A 13,280-nucleotide genomic window follows, 5' to 3' on the forward strand; every position below is an offset into this window, starting at 1 on the left:
TAATGACGGGCTCGGGAGCATTTGGAGCACATCCTCGGCTTGTGTGGAGCCGGCGTCAGTGGCACTGGGAACGGGGTGAATCTGTCGTTCCCTAAGATGTTCTCATCAAGTTCCCCACTTCGTCTCACTTTCTACGATCGTTGGGAGCGACCGAGCGTTGTCGAGAATCATTGAAGAGATATCGGACTTACCGCCATAGCTACAGGCCGTCGTCATGAAGGGCGCAATTATCTGTCCGTTGAATGACTAGTTTTTCCCTTGTGGCTGGCACGGCAATGGTTTCATGCAGACCTCTGCCATTTTCCTATCTCCTTATCGGTGTAACTGTTTGTGCTTATAAAACCATTTCGCTGAGTTGGGTGATGAAGCTGTGTGTGTGTCGATTTTTTGAGCGAGTTCTTAGGACGCGGTTTGCAATGCGGCACGTTTGGTGATTCTGGCCTGCGGAGGATGAGAGAGAGAGAGAGAGAGTTTGCGTGTGTGTCTTGGTATACTGGTTTCGAGTGTGCGGGTGCACCATAGAGATGTGGACGTTGTTGTGGTGATTCGAGAACTGGAGCGGGAGTAGCTAGGTTTCAAGGCCTTCTGGGATGTGTGAATGCCGCGTTACTCCCTTAGATGCCATTGCTGTCGTCGTTGTAAATCTCACATCTGTGGTTTAGCTGGTCGCTTTGACATTGCAGTGCGGATAGTTTTTGGATGTCACGTGTAGTTTTCCAGTGATGCGCTTCTCGCGACCGCTGATATGACTGAGTGAATTGTGTGGTGTCGACAATGACCCGTATTGGTTTTGTGTTCCATTATTGATATCTTTGCCCTGGAGTCTCAGTGGGTGATGGGGGAACCATGTCCGCTGATCTGATATGGCATTTGCCTTGTCGGGATTACGGCTTTCTACGATTCTTGGAGAGCAACTGCTGTCGGAGGTTTGGACTTGATACTGTTCTACAACAGTAAGATGAGGACCATTATTTTATTTTATTTTATTGTTATTATTTCCTCCTCTGGGCGCTTTGTCGGAGCACATGCGACCTGATCATTGTGTGTCCTAGATATATGCAGTGGTTTGTATGCATCGGCTTGTCGTGTAATGCACTTCCTTGGACACTGTATTATTACCACCTTACTTGTTGCCTACATGGGAGTCCGACTCTCGTGATCGTCGGCCTCCCCAAGTCTCGTCGTTTCCTCGACGTGCATTACAATGATAAAAACGGTGCAGCATTTGAGATCAATGTTACTTGATTTGTGGAATTAGGCAACTTGAATGAGAGCGAATCAGTTCCAGTGAAACCTGCCCAACAAACAAAGGTGTCGAGTTTGCTTGAATGCAGGGTGGATCATTCGTACAACGGCGGAGTAGAGGTTTCTGAAACTTGGCAATATATGTTCCTTAGATTGTTTGTGAAACGAAACTAAAGGGAATGTATAGCGATAGTGGAAGCGGACCGTGGTGAAGGAAGCCTTAATTGCCTGGATTGGGTTGGAGATTTCTACAGTATCCTCCTGCTGTGAAATTTTCGGAAAAGTTTCGGAGACCTCTAGTACAAGCCCTCGTCTTCTGGGTGGACAGAACATCTGCCTATAGTTTGGTGATCACAAGAGCTAGTCTCGCAGCAATGTTGGATTTGGAGCACAGACCAGTGGAGGCTTTGAAGGAAACCCTCACACATCACCAAGCCCAGCTCGCAGGTCTTAAGCGCCTCTCTGCCCGTGCTAGTGCAGGTCCTTCCACTCCTGGAACGCGGCGTGTTTTTTTTTCCTTTTCTGCTTATGCCCGTAGTGTGATTGATCACTTAAAGAAATGTGAAGTTCCTATCGCTGAAGGCCTCTCCGACGAAGAGTTCGAAAAAATCGAAGCCACCTATGGCTTCACTTTCCCTCCCGATCTAAAAGGTATACTTCAAGAAGGTTTACCTACAGGATCAGGGTTCCCGAACTGGCGGACAGGAAATGTGCAGCAGCTTCGCATGCGCATTAATCTTCCCATACTTCGGCTGTTGCACGAAGTTGCACATTCTAGATTCTGGTGGAAACCATGGGGTCCGCGGCCTCTGGAAATTGATCATGCAGTCCGAATAGCACGGTCTGCTCTACGCAAAGCACCACTTCTTGTGCCCATGCATGGTCACTGTTACATTTCGTCTGCGCCAAACGACGCAGGCAACCCTGTTTTCTTAGTGTACCAGAATAATGTTGTGTATTGCGGATACGATGTAGCAGACTTTTTCGAGCGGGAGGCTTTCCGTGCCCATGACGGTGAGCCTCCGTTCGAATTGGATGAGTGGCAGGGTAGCATGACAAGTGGTCGAAGCAGTATCAGTGGGAGCGGAGAGCTGCGGCGAGCGGAGCAATACACTGCCGATATTGATTCCACACATCGCACCTCTAGTTCTTCGTGTGTAACAGATCTGTCGGACTTGTCAGGGTCTGGGAGCGCGGAGGGCCAGAGAGAGACATGGGGTCGCAATTTGGACGTCCTTGCAAAGAATGCAGAGAATCTCGGTAGCCCGCGGAAGAAGGGAAGTCTCTTTTCTAGGTTTGGGCGGTCCAGATCACAGAGGGCGAATTGTCTAAAGGCCTCTAGCACTGTGGACGACTTGGCGCAAGAAACTGAGTCTCCACGATCCTCCGTATGCCAGGAGGATTTGCTTCGCTACGGACAGATCATAGAAAAGTCTTTGCCTCCCAAGGCCTTGATAAACCTTTCCATGGCAATCCCACCTTGGGCTGCTCGATCCCCTCGTAGGATAGAATTTTGGAGTGAGCTCGTGGATAAGTATCAAAAACAGAGAAACGACTCGCTCAAGGAATGCCGAACTCTTCCTCCAACCCCGAATTTAGAAGTGACTACTCCCTCGTGTCCGTCGATCGTGAATGTTGACAGAATGGAACGAACAGCAGTGAAGTCTTCGAAGTGGTTGACTGGCTATTTTGAAGAGATGTCTCTGGTGCTCCGGCAGGGCGGGTGGGAAGAGAACGATATTTCTGATATGATGGATCCCAAAGCTTCTCCCGAGTTTTGGAATCAACAATTGGACGCAGAGGTGTGCAGACTAATTTCCCTGTGATTGTCTCTCTAGATACTGCCTTGTAATGAAGCTTTCTGTTGACTTCTTGCATAGCTAGGTGGGCTCTAAGTTCGTGTGTGGTATCTAACCGGTTCCCAGCCTAGCTTTGCATGGTTAGACAGGTATGTGTCATTGGTTCCTCTTGATGGTTGTCCCTTCTGCTGTTCACTTGTAAGGTTCTTGCGTAGGATGAGCACAAATGACTCGACTTCGATGCCCTCTATTAGTGGGAAGTTTACTGGCGATGCTTCAACGGATCACTGAGAGAAAGGCCACTAGATTAGTCTCTGTGAACTAGCAGCCTGTGCTTACCTCTGATTCCCCTACGTTTAATTAGCGGCAAACACCGTCTGTTCTGAAGCCTATGGCTTGTTAAACTTATGGGATATCTAACTTACGTGGCTCCGAACGCATGCAGGCAGTTTTGGTCACTTTAGCTAGGGAAGTGGAGCTGCTTTCTACTTCATTGAAGAAAGCTGGGTGGAGTGTTCCTGATGTAACTGAAACCATGAAAACGGGCTTCAATGCTGTATGGTGAGTTTAAGACGTAGACGACGCTGTCTACAAAATTTCGTCATCTGCTACCCGAAGTTACTCCCATCCTCCTTCAATCTGCTCGGGTTATCACCGTAAGGTTTTCCAGCACATTGTTGAGGACTAAAGATGGGAAGCCGAAGATATCAATCTACCCAACGTGCAACCCAGCTCGAAATGTGTTGAGTTATCAGCGCCTGACCAGAGCAAGTGGATTGCTGTCGGTTTTTTCATTGTTTCTCAGATGAACCATACATACCACTTGGAATATGAGAAGGTGGACTTCACGGGGAGAAGGAAACTTGCGAGACTACTGGCTGAAGTAATGATGGCCGGAGCAGCTCTTTTGTATCATACATTACCGATCATATTGTGTCACATCCTGCATTTGGCTTTGAAGAAGCTGCGTGCCTTAAAGGATTGTATTTCTTGGTGCACACTTGAAGGCAAGAGCAGAGTAGACAACAATGGATATCTGCGAAGACGTATCTTTCCATTGCTGACCCTCACATATGGCCATGTGGTCTTACTTGAGAGAAAATATTAAAAAGTCATTTTCGTCCTTTGTTGCAACGAGGACACAGTGTTGTACAATTTGAAGTAAGCTCCATATAGGTCGCGGTGGATTGAGCACCCATCTTCAGATAGGAAGTCAAATAAATGCAAATCAAGTAGGATTTCACTAGTACCACTTATGTACAGCATTATTGGCAATTACATTAAAGTTGCAAAATCGCATATATGTGTGATGGAAGATAATCGTTGTCGCAGTCACTCATTGGAGGTAACTACAATACCTTGACAAATTGAGTAGTTTTGATCTGAGTGCAGTTACGGTTATTATTTTTCAGTGTGGCAAAAGTGCGAAACATATGCAGCTTACTATGGCAATATACATCTAAATCCACTTCTCGTTCTAACGATCAATCGTCTGTCAACTCTTTACCAATTAACAACCTGTGCCAATTTCATCTTCACTTTCCTTCTTGTTTAACTCTCACTTCAAGGTATCGTGGACAATTATCGTAATTCAGAAATACTTGAGCGTTGCAATAGTTTCTTCCTCTGCAAATAACAAAGGCTGTACATCCTCAAGTCGTAATTCTGACAATTCAGATTATATTACTGCCCAGAACAAGAACCTTGCACTAAGCAGAATGAAGGATTCTTCAATCATCTCCAAATCCGATGTTCACTAGTGAAGAGGTATTTTCACCACTGCAGCAGCATAGTCGTGCGAAAACCTCACATTGTGCAAGTAGCAATTTGACATCATAAGGTTCACAAATATTCCCTCAAGAGGATTCTGTTCAACTGAACCCAGGACAGCCGGAAAGTATGATAATCACGTAGGAGCCCCTCAAAATCAACCTGAGGTCCTGAAAAGTTTCTAGCAAAACTAATTTCTCAAATAGTAGAAATGCAAGCAACCCCGTCTCTTAGCTATAACTTCTGCTTTCACACCCACTAAATTACTGAAAGTTATCACGACACATCGATCACTCTCTTGCGCCCCTGCATTCAATAAAAAATTCTTTGGTTTGGGGCGGATACAATTCTCAGCTTCTGGATCATCCTAGAACTAAATAGTGATGTACTTCACAACAGCGCCACGAATCTTTTCCATGAATTGTGCGGCTTGAACCTGCAATAGTTTTCACATTTTCAGTCTAAAAACACATGCTATGTCAACACCAAGACTTAATTGGCAATTCAAACTTTGAAATCTTGAGTCTAATTCTACTGTCGTTCAAGAGCAGAATAAGAAAAGAAAAGTATAAAATAAATCAGTTGGTCTGAGAAAATGAAACCATACCTCATTTGCTTTTGAGGCTGTGGCAATATTCTCATCCAAAAGGGCTAGAAGAGATCGGTCTAACTGATTCTCTCCTGCCATCTCCAGCAACTGCAAGTTCAAGGAATACCGAAGAAATCAGATCAGAAATTCACGTATTTTAAGCTTTAGACCAAAGACTAAATGAGGAAGTGAGTTAAGGCAAGGAGTCCGTCTATGTCGTAGAACATACCGTTGCGCGCTTGTCCTTCGCGGTGAGTATGCGAGACAACCGTTCCCTAGCTCCAGTAAGATCAGTTGCCAGTTTGTCATACGCTTCTGCAAACACAATTCGAGCAACAGCAAGAACAGAATCAAAACATCATATAACTGACTTCAAGTTTATTTCTGTCCAGCACATTGTGTGTCCTCGTGGTACTTTGTAACAAAATAAGGAAATGTGGTGGAGCGACGTACCGACGCCTTCTTGCAAAACACTCTGCAGAACCTCCAGCTCACCAATTCTGTCCTCCACCTCCTGTACCATTGTAAAAAGGATAGGAGCATCTTAGGAATTACAAATCCAGAGTTGTACCCAACCACGATAATTTCCTCAAGTTCGTGTTGACAGATTTTATGAGTGCACAAATTAGAGCTCACAAATATCAAACCCTAGCCATCTAATGAACGCTTATCAAAAGGCCCAGGCATAGTAGTATAATACAGAAGGAGATTGAACAGTTCCATGAGCAAATTAAAGGTTTCTGTTCGAGAAATGGATCAACAGATAAGAAAATTCCGCCTACGTCATCGAGCAAGAGTGTTATCCATACCACTGTCTTGTTTACAGCAAATCTTAAACTCCCAATCTCCGACTTCAAAAATGAGAAGAATTCTGGTGTCAACCTACACAGATACACCAACTCCGTAGTTTGAGATCATAGGACCTCAAACACTAATAGCCCACAGTAAACATCTGATTAAAAATGTCAGTCTGCTGCAACATACGTTTATGTGCTCATAAGAGGTAAAGCAAATATCCCTTCCCTCTACAAGTACGTTCATCACTTCGCGTCATGAACCACCCAACATGAATATTAAATATTCTTCTTTCTCTCATTAAACCAACTAAAACGTTCTCTTGTAGCAGTCTGCTACTGTGAGAACATCAAAGTGCATGATCCAATGCAAGCAATAGAATTTACAAACAGCGAAAATTTGACATACCGAGTGCGACAGCGTGCAACCTCGTACTCCATTTCCGGTCCTTCAGTTGTGAGAAAATATTCTAACAAATCCTTGTGTGATTCTGGTACTACCCTTGCCTGCCATCAGAAGGCTCCGTTTCAACAGATATTTGTTCTACTTAACAGAATTTTTTAGGTTTGCTTCGTAAAATCCCACCACACCAACATGACTCAATGCATGAAATCATTCCCAGCACGTCAGGGCTGATAAACGCACGAGGCGAGCAATTTTATGACGCGAAAGTAAAAATAAGTTACCTCTCGAGCTAGCCTGCGAGCCTCCTTCTCCGCTTGCAACTGCCTCTCAACCTTTTCTTTGTATTCCGCATCTTCGGCTACTTTCTTGGCGAATTCCCTTCGAGCAATATGGTGAGGAACAGGAGCTCCTAGTATTCCTTCAGGGTCCTGTACAACCAAGACCGCTTGCCTTTGATATCCATTTTCAAACCTACTACCTCTAATTTTCTATTTTTCTAAATCACAACTACTGCTCTGGAACTCATACCATTACGAGGAGTGTTGAAAGATTGTGATACAACAGATTTTGGTAAAGCACACACGCGCCTCAACTGGTTCTTGTTTCATAATTCAATTGCAATTTCTAAAAAGTTCAACGAGGACATGAATTATACAGCGCAGATAATCACTAGATGCGTCTTCTAATTCTTAACATAACCTTATCCGCGAAGTAGTTGGTGGGGCGGTAATGACCTGGCCTTGACGACCAGGATTCAGTCACGAAGACAGTCCATCAACATTGTAGAAATCTATGGGTGCCACTAAGCATTCCTAGCATCCGCATGTGCTTCGAGGCATTTGGTAGAGCTATGGTGGAACGTCAGCACTACTGTGAGTTGTTGCAGAAAAAACTGTCCTCTCTTTAATGTGTTGTAAAGGAGAAATTATTCGGGAAACTTACCCATCCAATGTTGGTGATTTGTATAAGGCCTCGCTGAGGTGCGTGCCATGTGCCCACTTGCTGCAGTCGCAGATTTGTCCGAAAAGAATGACGAGCAAGCTGTTGCGTGAGGCTAGAAGACGGCGCTATGGCCGAGGTACGAGACATAGAGCAGCAACTGCTGGCGATGTCCATTGCAGCTATCATGCTTCTGTCGCTGTTCCGATTCCTCAAGTGGTAGCTCCTCTCCTTGAACCGTGAACACGTGAACTTACAACCTCCTAGAATATGGCCGTGTGGTCCATGCGTCTTGCATTTAACCTCAACTCAAACTGGGAAAAAAATAAAAATAATAATCGTCAATCCCCCTCCCCCAACCTGCCCCGCTACAACCACAATCTAAGACTCTCACGCAGGCTCAGTGACTCCGCAACCGGGACAGAGTACTCTACCGGGAGCAATCAACTTCCACGAAGCCCAATTGACCCAACCAGCAGAACGAAATCCAACACACAGTGAAGTGCTGAAGTAAAATGATCTTTATCGGGTGCACAACGCATCCCCTGCAATTCTGCGGGATATAGATGTGGCATAAATCTAGTGCACAAGATTTTACGGTTGTAGATTTGTGATAACATTTTTAAGTCCAGGGGTTCCAGTGTATTATTCATGGGCCACCACCCGCGGTGTGAACGCACACACCTTATCCTTCTATTTCCTCAGAGTAAAAGTTCGTGAATGTTCGCTAGAATCCGTCCTTGCATGCTGCAGAGATTTACACCTCCGGAACAGAATTACCCAGGTAAAGATTCCTGAGGAGTGGTCTCGCTTTTCTAAGATAAGGGTCGGGATGACGATATCATCGTTGGAAGTATTGGCTCCTGCCGGAATGAAGGTCTGGTTCTTTGAGTTGTTGGTCAGAGAACTTGGTCCTGCCTTGCCCTCAGCAAGACAGCCAACAGGAGCACTCGTCAATTCGAAGCCACTCAGACTGGTTTCTATACCAGCTTGGAGTGAAGTGCTCTCGATTACGTAAGTTGTTTAATGGTGATAGGCATTCACAATTAATGCGACGACTTTCTCTGTCTCCCTTCTGTGATTCAAATGAGCTGATGCAGAGTATTGATGTGGAGCAACTGAGTCAGGATATCGGTGTTTGAGTTATGAGCTAGTCAAAATTGCTCACGAGTTGGGCTAAGCTAAGGGCAGTTGCAGCAATGGCGACTATGCCCTCTCTTCTCTCTAAGAATGCTTGTATCCTTGGACGTGAACATTCAGCCGCAAAGAATGCAGGTAGTCGTATCGCTTCTCCTCAATTCAGCCTTCGCAGCAATGTCCCCCTTGCCCTCTCTAATGACACTCCACTCCTGGAATCAACTCCTACTTCTTGCACTTTAGACATGATTTCAACATCCTTGATGCCATTAGGGCGCCCGTTAGGTCTGGATAGGCCAGCCCGCTGTGTTTTGGGGGTAGGTGCAGTTGCGGGAGCAATGATGGTGTTCCCAGAGCATGCTCATGCGGCGGAGATTGTATCGAATTCGGATGCTTGGTCATTGCTGGTAGCTTCAGAGCCGAAGAACGCCTTGTCTTTGCCGACGTGGGTGATACATGTGGCTAGCGTTGCAGAGTGGTGCGTATTTCTTACCTTTCTTGGACATGTTAGGAATCGAATTCAGGCATTGTTCGAGAAAGTAGTAGGGTCTTATCACGCTGGGCTATGAATCAATATCTTGATTTCGCTAACCTTCAGTTTTATGGGAATTAATTGGGCTGGAGCTTAGTTTGTACGGGATAGGATGTGGAGATTATGAAAGGGTTATCTCGTCTTCAAAGTACCTTCAAATGATGTGTTTTAGGTTGTGTGAAATCCAAGTGTTTTATGGAATTGTAAGTAAAATCTGCGTAAACTCACGATACTGATAGGCATTTTATTCCAGCGATTATGAATCATTCTCAGCAGTTCTTTGGATGGTCGATGTTTAAGAGATTCGATTATCAACTGATAAATTAAATTTATGAAATCTGTCGAAATCCTAACGAGTTCTTAATACCGATCTGATGTTGTAGAGTGGGGAGTTGGGGATAGGCAGCAGCTTGCCAGTGCCTTGCAGGATGTTAGGGAGTGTATTTGATTCTGGTGAGGTTCAGAGCTCGTTTCGTGAGACGGAGCTTACAAATGCTCTATCTCTGCCCACCTGGTTCATCCATGTGGCCAGCGTTGTCGAATGGTGAGACTTCACATTCCCTGTGTGGACATGTAGGTAATCTTTCATGCGGGTCTAGGAACAATAAATTAGATTATCCTTCATTGTGCGGGTTGTATGAGGTAACCTGCTGAGTTATCTTGACCATCATATTGATTTTGATGCATTGTGTGAAAGACTTCCACTGTCAACATTCATAACAAGTTTGGTTCTGAAGCGGTGATTATGATTATCCGCTATATTGCTAGTGCAGATTTGCTCTTCAGATTTTTGCTGATTCTACAACGTCCTTTCTGCATTGTGAGGGAAATATCTCGAGTATACTGAATTTCTAGCTCATTATAGGACTTTCGAAGGGTTGTCCTAGCAGTGTGTTGTGAACGCAGGACTTATTACATGTGCAGGCTCTAAGCAAGTCAACGTACTTATGCATTTCCTGCTTGCTTATGGTGTTGTCTGCAGGATCACAGCAATGGCACTTGTCTGGCAATACGGGGACACCCCTGGCAACTCTTCATGGAAAGGTCTTTCGTGGGGAATGGTACAACGTTTATCTCAATTTTCACAAGTCTCCTCAATTTCGAATAGAGGAGGTTTTCTTGATAGCACATGCTCATGTGGTCCTGACCAAATTGGAGGATGTATACGAGATATCAAGTAGAGGCTCCTTGCGCCTTGGGATGTTACGCAATTGCTTATGATGTTTTCGCTTCATAGATTTTCTAGCGAACCGTGTCATCTAGTGAACTTGACATAGAGAGAACCATCGAAATGGGGATTAGCAACCTGTCAACTTTTGCATAGCTGGTTTACTTATTGCTAAGTTTTTATAAGTAATGTTGATTTTTAGGCTGATTTTGCACTCAGTTCTGAGCACATCTGTTTTTTTCCTGGCAGGTTCCTTTATTAGGCGGAGCTATGTGCGCATGCACCTGGCATTTTTTCTATAACGCCCCGGCTTTGGAAGTATAATGATTTCTACCAAGAAAAATCCTTACGTCTTTTAATTGCTCAACCTGGATGGTTAACCGATAGTTGTTTACATATTTTTGTCAATTGTGTACATCACAACCTGTGTGTGTGTGTGTGTGTATATGTATTCTGAAAACAATGTTTGCTGTTTTGCAGATTTTGGTGGTACTACAAGCTGCACTGACTGTGATAGGGAATTTTACAATGTGGGCTGCTGCTTTTCGAATCTACCAATCTTCTCAAACAAAGTCCAAGGAGCCTTAGTTATAATGTATTTCTTAGAAGAGCTTTGGAAAAATTCGGTAACGCACAAACATTCTGCAAATAGTACTTAGCTCCTCAATAGTGCCAAAAATGCTATTTCGTGGCTTGTGCACGTGCAGAAGCTCCATGCATGTAGCCACCATTTATCATACCAATGATGAAGCTGGGATTGAATTCACATTCAGTATGGTATTGCCTTCCAGTGATATCGACGCTTTTTTATTTGTATTGCATGGAATTTACATTTGTGTATACACAGTACTTAATTGAATTTGAGCCAGAAAAGACCTGTGTTTAACCAAGAAATATTTTGTGGGTTCATTGAATCAAACTCGTCCAAGCATGAGTCTCTGCAGTGGTTACTAATTTTGTTTCTTATTTGACGGATTTATAAACATGAAAATATTCGCATTCAGTGCTGCTATGGATTCTTTAACTTTTATGTACGACTGCAGCGGACGTTTTTGTGCCAAGACATTTCAAAAGAAGAATGTGAAATTATCCAATTTTGCAAAATTTGAAAATTATTTTGTTTATGTATTTGATAGATCTGATGTATTATTACAATACATTAATAGTAAGTACAAAATAATGTAAAGAATACGAATTGACATTTTAAAAATTAAATTAAGTAAAATCTGTCTTGAAATTACTACCTCCATTCTTGGCTACAATTTTGATTCTTATTTTAAGTTTAGTTCTTCTATAAAAACAAAAATGTAATGGAATGTTGTTAGTCTTTTCTTGGTTGCTAATCTAATCCATTTTTGGTTTATTAAAGAACAGATTTTTCTTGTCCTTGCTGTTGTTGTAAAATTAGATATTTCTAGTTTATTAAAATAAAAATAAAAAATAACAATATTATAGAATAAATATCTAATTTTAATACAATAAATACACAAGAGTTTCCTAGGAGATGCCTAAATACTTAACACAAGTCTAACTTTTTTTGAAGACTCAACTAAAGAAAGACAAGAAGAATTACAATCTATGATTTGTAATTATATTATCATTTGTCAAAGTTTGTCAAAGAAAGTGCCTATTAGGACTTAAGATACAATCCACATAGAAAACAAGATTTGAAATGTGGTTATACATGAAATCAATTCTATTAACCTTACAGGCTTTTATAAGTATTATAGAAGTTTTAGAAATATTATAAATCATAATATTTTAAGACAATGATTTTATTACTTTTGAATATTAAAAATATTGTTTATTTATTTATAATTATTTTATATCTTACTTATAGAGTTATTATAAAAAATAAACTTAAAAATATAAAATAAAAAATTTAATATCAAATAAAATTATACTTATATATAAATTTATTAGTATTTTCTTTAAAATCATATATTTTATTTTTATGGTATTACATACTATTATAAGAATTATTTTTGTAATTTTTGTATATAATAATAATAATAATAATAATATAATTATTACTATTACTATTATAAATATTTAATTATATATATATATAATTAAATATTAAAATAACCCACCTATTTATTAAATTAATCCATCCATCATTATTGGTTGAAGATCCTACTATTTTTTCATTGGTTATTGACTAATACGGATTTGGTAATGAAAAATTTATTGATAATGGTTAGGATGGGATAGACCAATTTTGTAAATCTTTGGATTAATTTAATAATTTAGAATATATATATATATATATATATATATATATATATAATTTTTTTTATATAAAATAGCCTATGAGGTAAATCAATGGGTTAAACAAGAGGAGACAAAAACCATCTTTGATTGACTACATATCTTATTGTTTTCATCAAAAGTAAAACAAAAGTGAAGCAATAATCTAATTGTTGATCAATCAAAGATCAAAATTTGCATGATGTTGATGCAGATTGCTTAGAGTAGCATTGTGAGATCACTAGGTGTGGGATTTGGAAGCACTACAATGTGAAATGGTAACAACATAGAGTTTCATGTCATATGAAGCTTCAAACAAAAGGTTAATTTACAATACAAAGTTTATAATGTTTTTTTGTGGCCAATAACATAATTTTCTACTAGTAAGTATGTTTATATATATATATATATATATATATATATATATATATGCTTGACTAATATATACAAACCATTATATAATACAACATCTATTATTACGCTATGTCATAGACATACACAAGTAAACCAATAATTACTTATATGATTTAGATAATAATATGTAAAAGTAGGTCAATTCCATAATATCTTCTATAAAAGCTTCTATATATAGATATTGCTTTGACTTTATAATTGACTTTAATTAAATTTTTAGATTAGAAACATGGTCAA

The 13,280-nt window shown here is 41.1% G+C and overlaps 3 protein-coding genes across 6 annotated transcripts; 2 read left to right on the forward strand and 1 right to left on the reverse strand.

The window, feature by feature from the left end:
* The first annotated feature begins 210 nt into the window (after positions 1-210).
* Positions 211-4,343, forward strand: LOC112287409 (uncharacterized). Of its 2 annotated transcripts, XM_090253662.1 has the most exons (3): positions 818-953; positions 1,259-3,047; positions 3,490-4,343. In XM_090253662.1, exons 2-3 carry the CDS (start codon positions 1,620-1,622, stop codon positions 3,607-3,609), a joined length of 1,548 nt encoding a protein of 515 aa, XP_090109788.1. In that variant the 5' UTR covers positions 818-953; positions 1,259-1,619; the 3' UTR covers positions 3,610-4,343. The 2 variants fall into 2 exon arrangements, with proteins under 2 accessions (XP_024386120.1, XP_090109788.1); XM_024530352.3 differs by having other exon boundaries at positions 211-3,047.
* A 493-nt stretch (positions 4,344-4,836) lies between these two features.
* LOC112287411 (uncharacterized) lies at positions 4,837-8,026 on the reverse strand. Its single transcript, XM_024530356.3, has 8 exons — positions 7,546-8,026; positions 6,885-7,031; positions 6,607-6,704; positions 6,213-6,285; positions 5,857-5,917; positions 5,633-5,718; positions 5,422-5,511; positions 4,837-5,250 (listed from the first exon to the last, which is right to left on the reverse strand). Exons 1-8 carry the CDS (start codon positions 7,729-7,731, stop codon positions 5,188-5,190), a joined length of 804 nt encoding a protein of 267 aa, XP_024386124.1. The 5' UTR covers positions 7,732-8,026; the 3' UTR covers positions 4,837-5,187.
* A 394-nt stretch (positions 8,027-8,420) lies between these two features.
* On the forward strand, positions 8,421-11,151 carry LOC112287410 (uncharacterized). Of its 3 annotated transcripts, none has more exons than XM_024530353.3 (5): positions 8,423-9,157; positions 9,618-9,755; positions 10,194-10,272; positions 10,629-10,697; positions 10,860-11,151. In XM_024530353.3, exons 1-5 carry the CDS (start codon positions 8,742-8,744, stop codon positions 10,965-10,967), a joined length of 810 nt encoding a protein of 269 aa, XP_024386121.1. In that variant the 5' UTR covers positions 8,423-8,741; the 3' UTR covers positions 10,968-11,151. The 3 variants fall into 3 exon arrangements, 2 of the variants coding, with proteins under 2 accessions (XP_024386123.1, XP_024386121.1); XR_002971251.3 differs by having other exon boundaries at positions 8,590-9,157; positions 10,194-10,388; XM_024530355.3 differs by lacking the exon at positions 9,618-9,755 and having other exon boundaries at positions 8,421-9,157.
* Positions 11,152-13,280: the final 2,129 nt, after the last annotated feature.

Source organism: Physcomitrium patens, chromosome 10, assembly GCF_059467195.1.
Source record: "Physcomitrium patens ecotype Gransden chromosome 10, ASM5946719v1, whole genome shotgun sequence".
Classification (NCBI taxonomy): Eukaryota; Viridiplantae; Streptophyta; class Bryopsida; order Funariales; family Funariaceae; genus Physcomitrium; species Physcomitrium patens.

What these genes read in the sequence shown, in the direction of transcription:
- LOC112287411 (XM_024530356.3), bottom strand. Translation starts at nt 7,731, where the DNA reads ATGATAGCTGCAATGGACATCGCCAGCAGTTGCTGCTCTATGTCTCGT. An exon ending in AAATCACCAACATTGGATGG is followed by an intron (nt 7,032 to 7,545) that starts GTAAGTTTCCCG and finishes TTGGTTGTACAG; the next exon opens with GACCCTGAAGGAATACTAGG. An exon ending in TTGCTGTAAACAAGACAGTG is followed by an intron (nt 5,918 to 6,212) that starts GTATGGATAACA and finishes ACAATGGTACAG; the next exon opens with GAGGTGGAGGACAGAATTGG.
- LOC112287410 (XM_024530353.3), top strand. Translation starts at nt 8,742, where the DNA reads ATGGCGACTATGCCCTCTCTTCTCTCTAAGAATGCTTGTATCCTTGGA. An exon ending in AAGGTCTTTCGTGGGGAATG is followed by an intron (nt 10,273 to 10,628) that starts GTACAACGTTTA and finishes TTTTCCTGGCAG; the next exon opens with GTTCCTTTATTAGGCGGAGC. An exon ending in ATAACGCCCCGGCTTTGGAA is followed by an intron (nt 10,698 to 10,859) that starts GTATAATGATTT and finishes GCTGTTTTGCAG; the next exon opens with ATTTTGGTGGTACTACAAGC.
- LOC112287409 (XM_024530352.3), top strand. Translation starts at nt 1,620, where the DNA reads ATGTTGGATTTGGAGCACAGACCAGTGGAGGCTTTGAAGGAAACCCTC. An exon ending in ATCAACAATTGGACGCAGAG is followed by an intron (nt 3,048 to 3,489) that starts GTGTGCAGACTA and finishes GAACGCATGCAG; the next exon opens with GCAGTTTTGGTCACTTTAGC.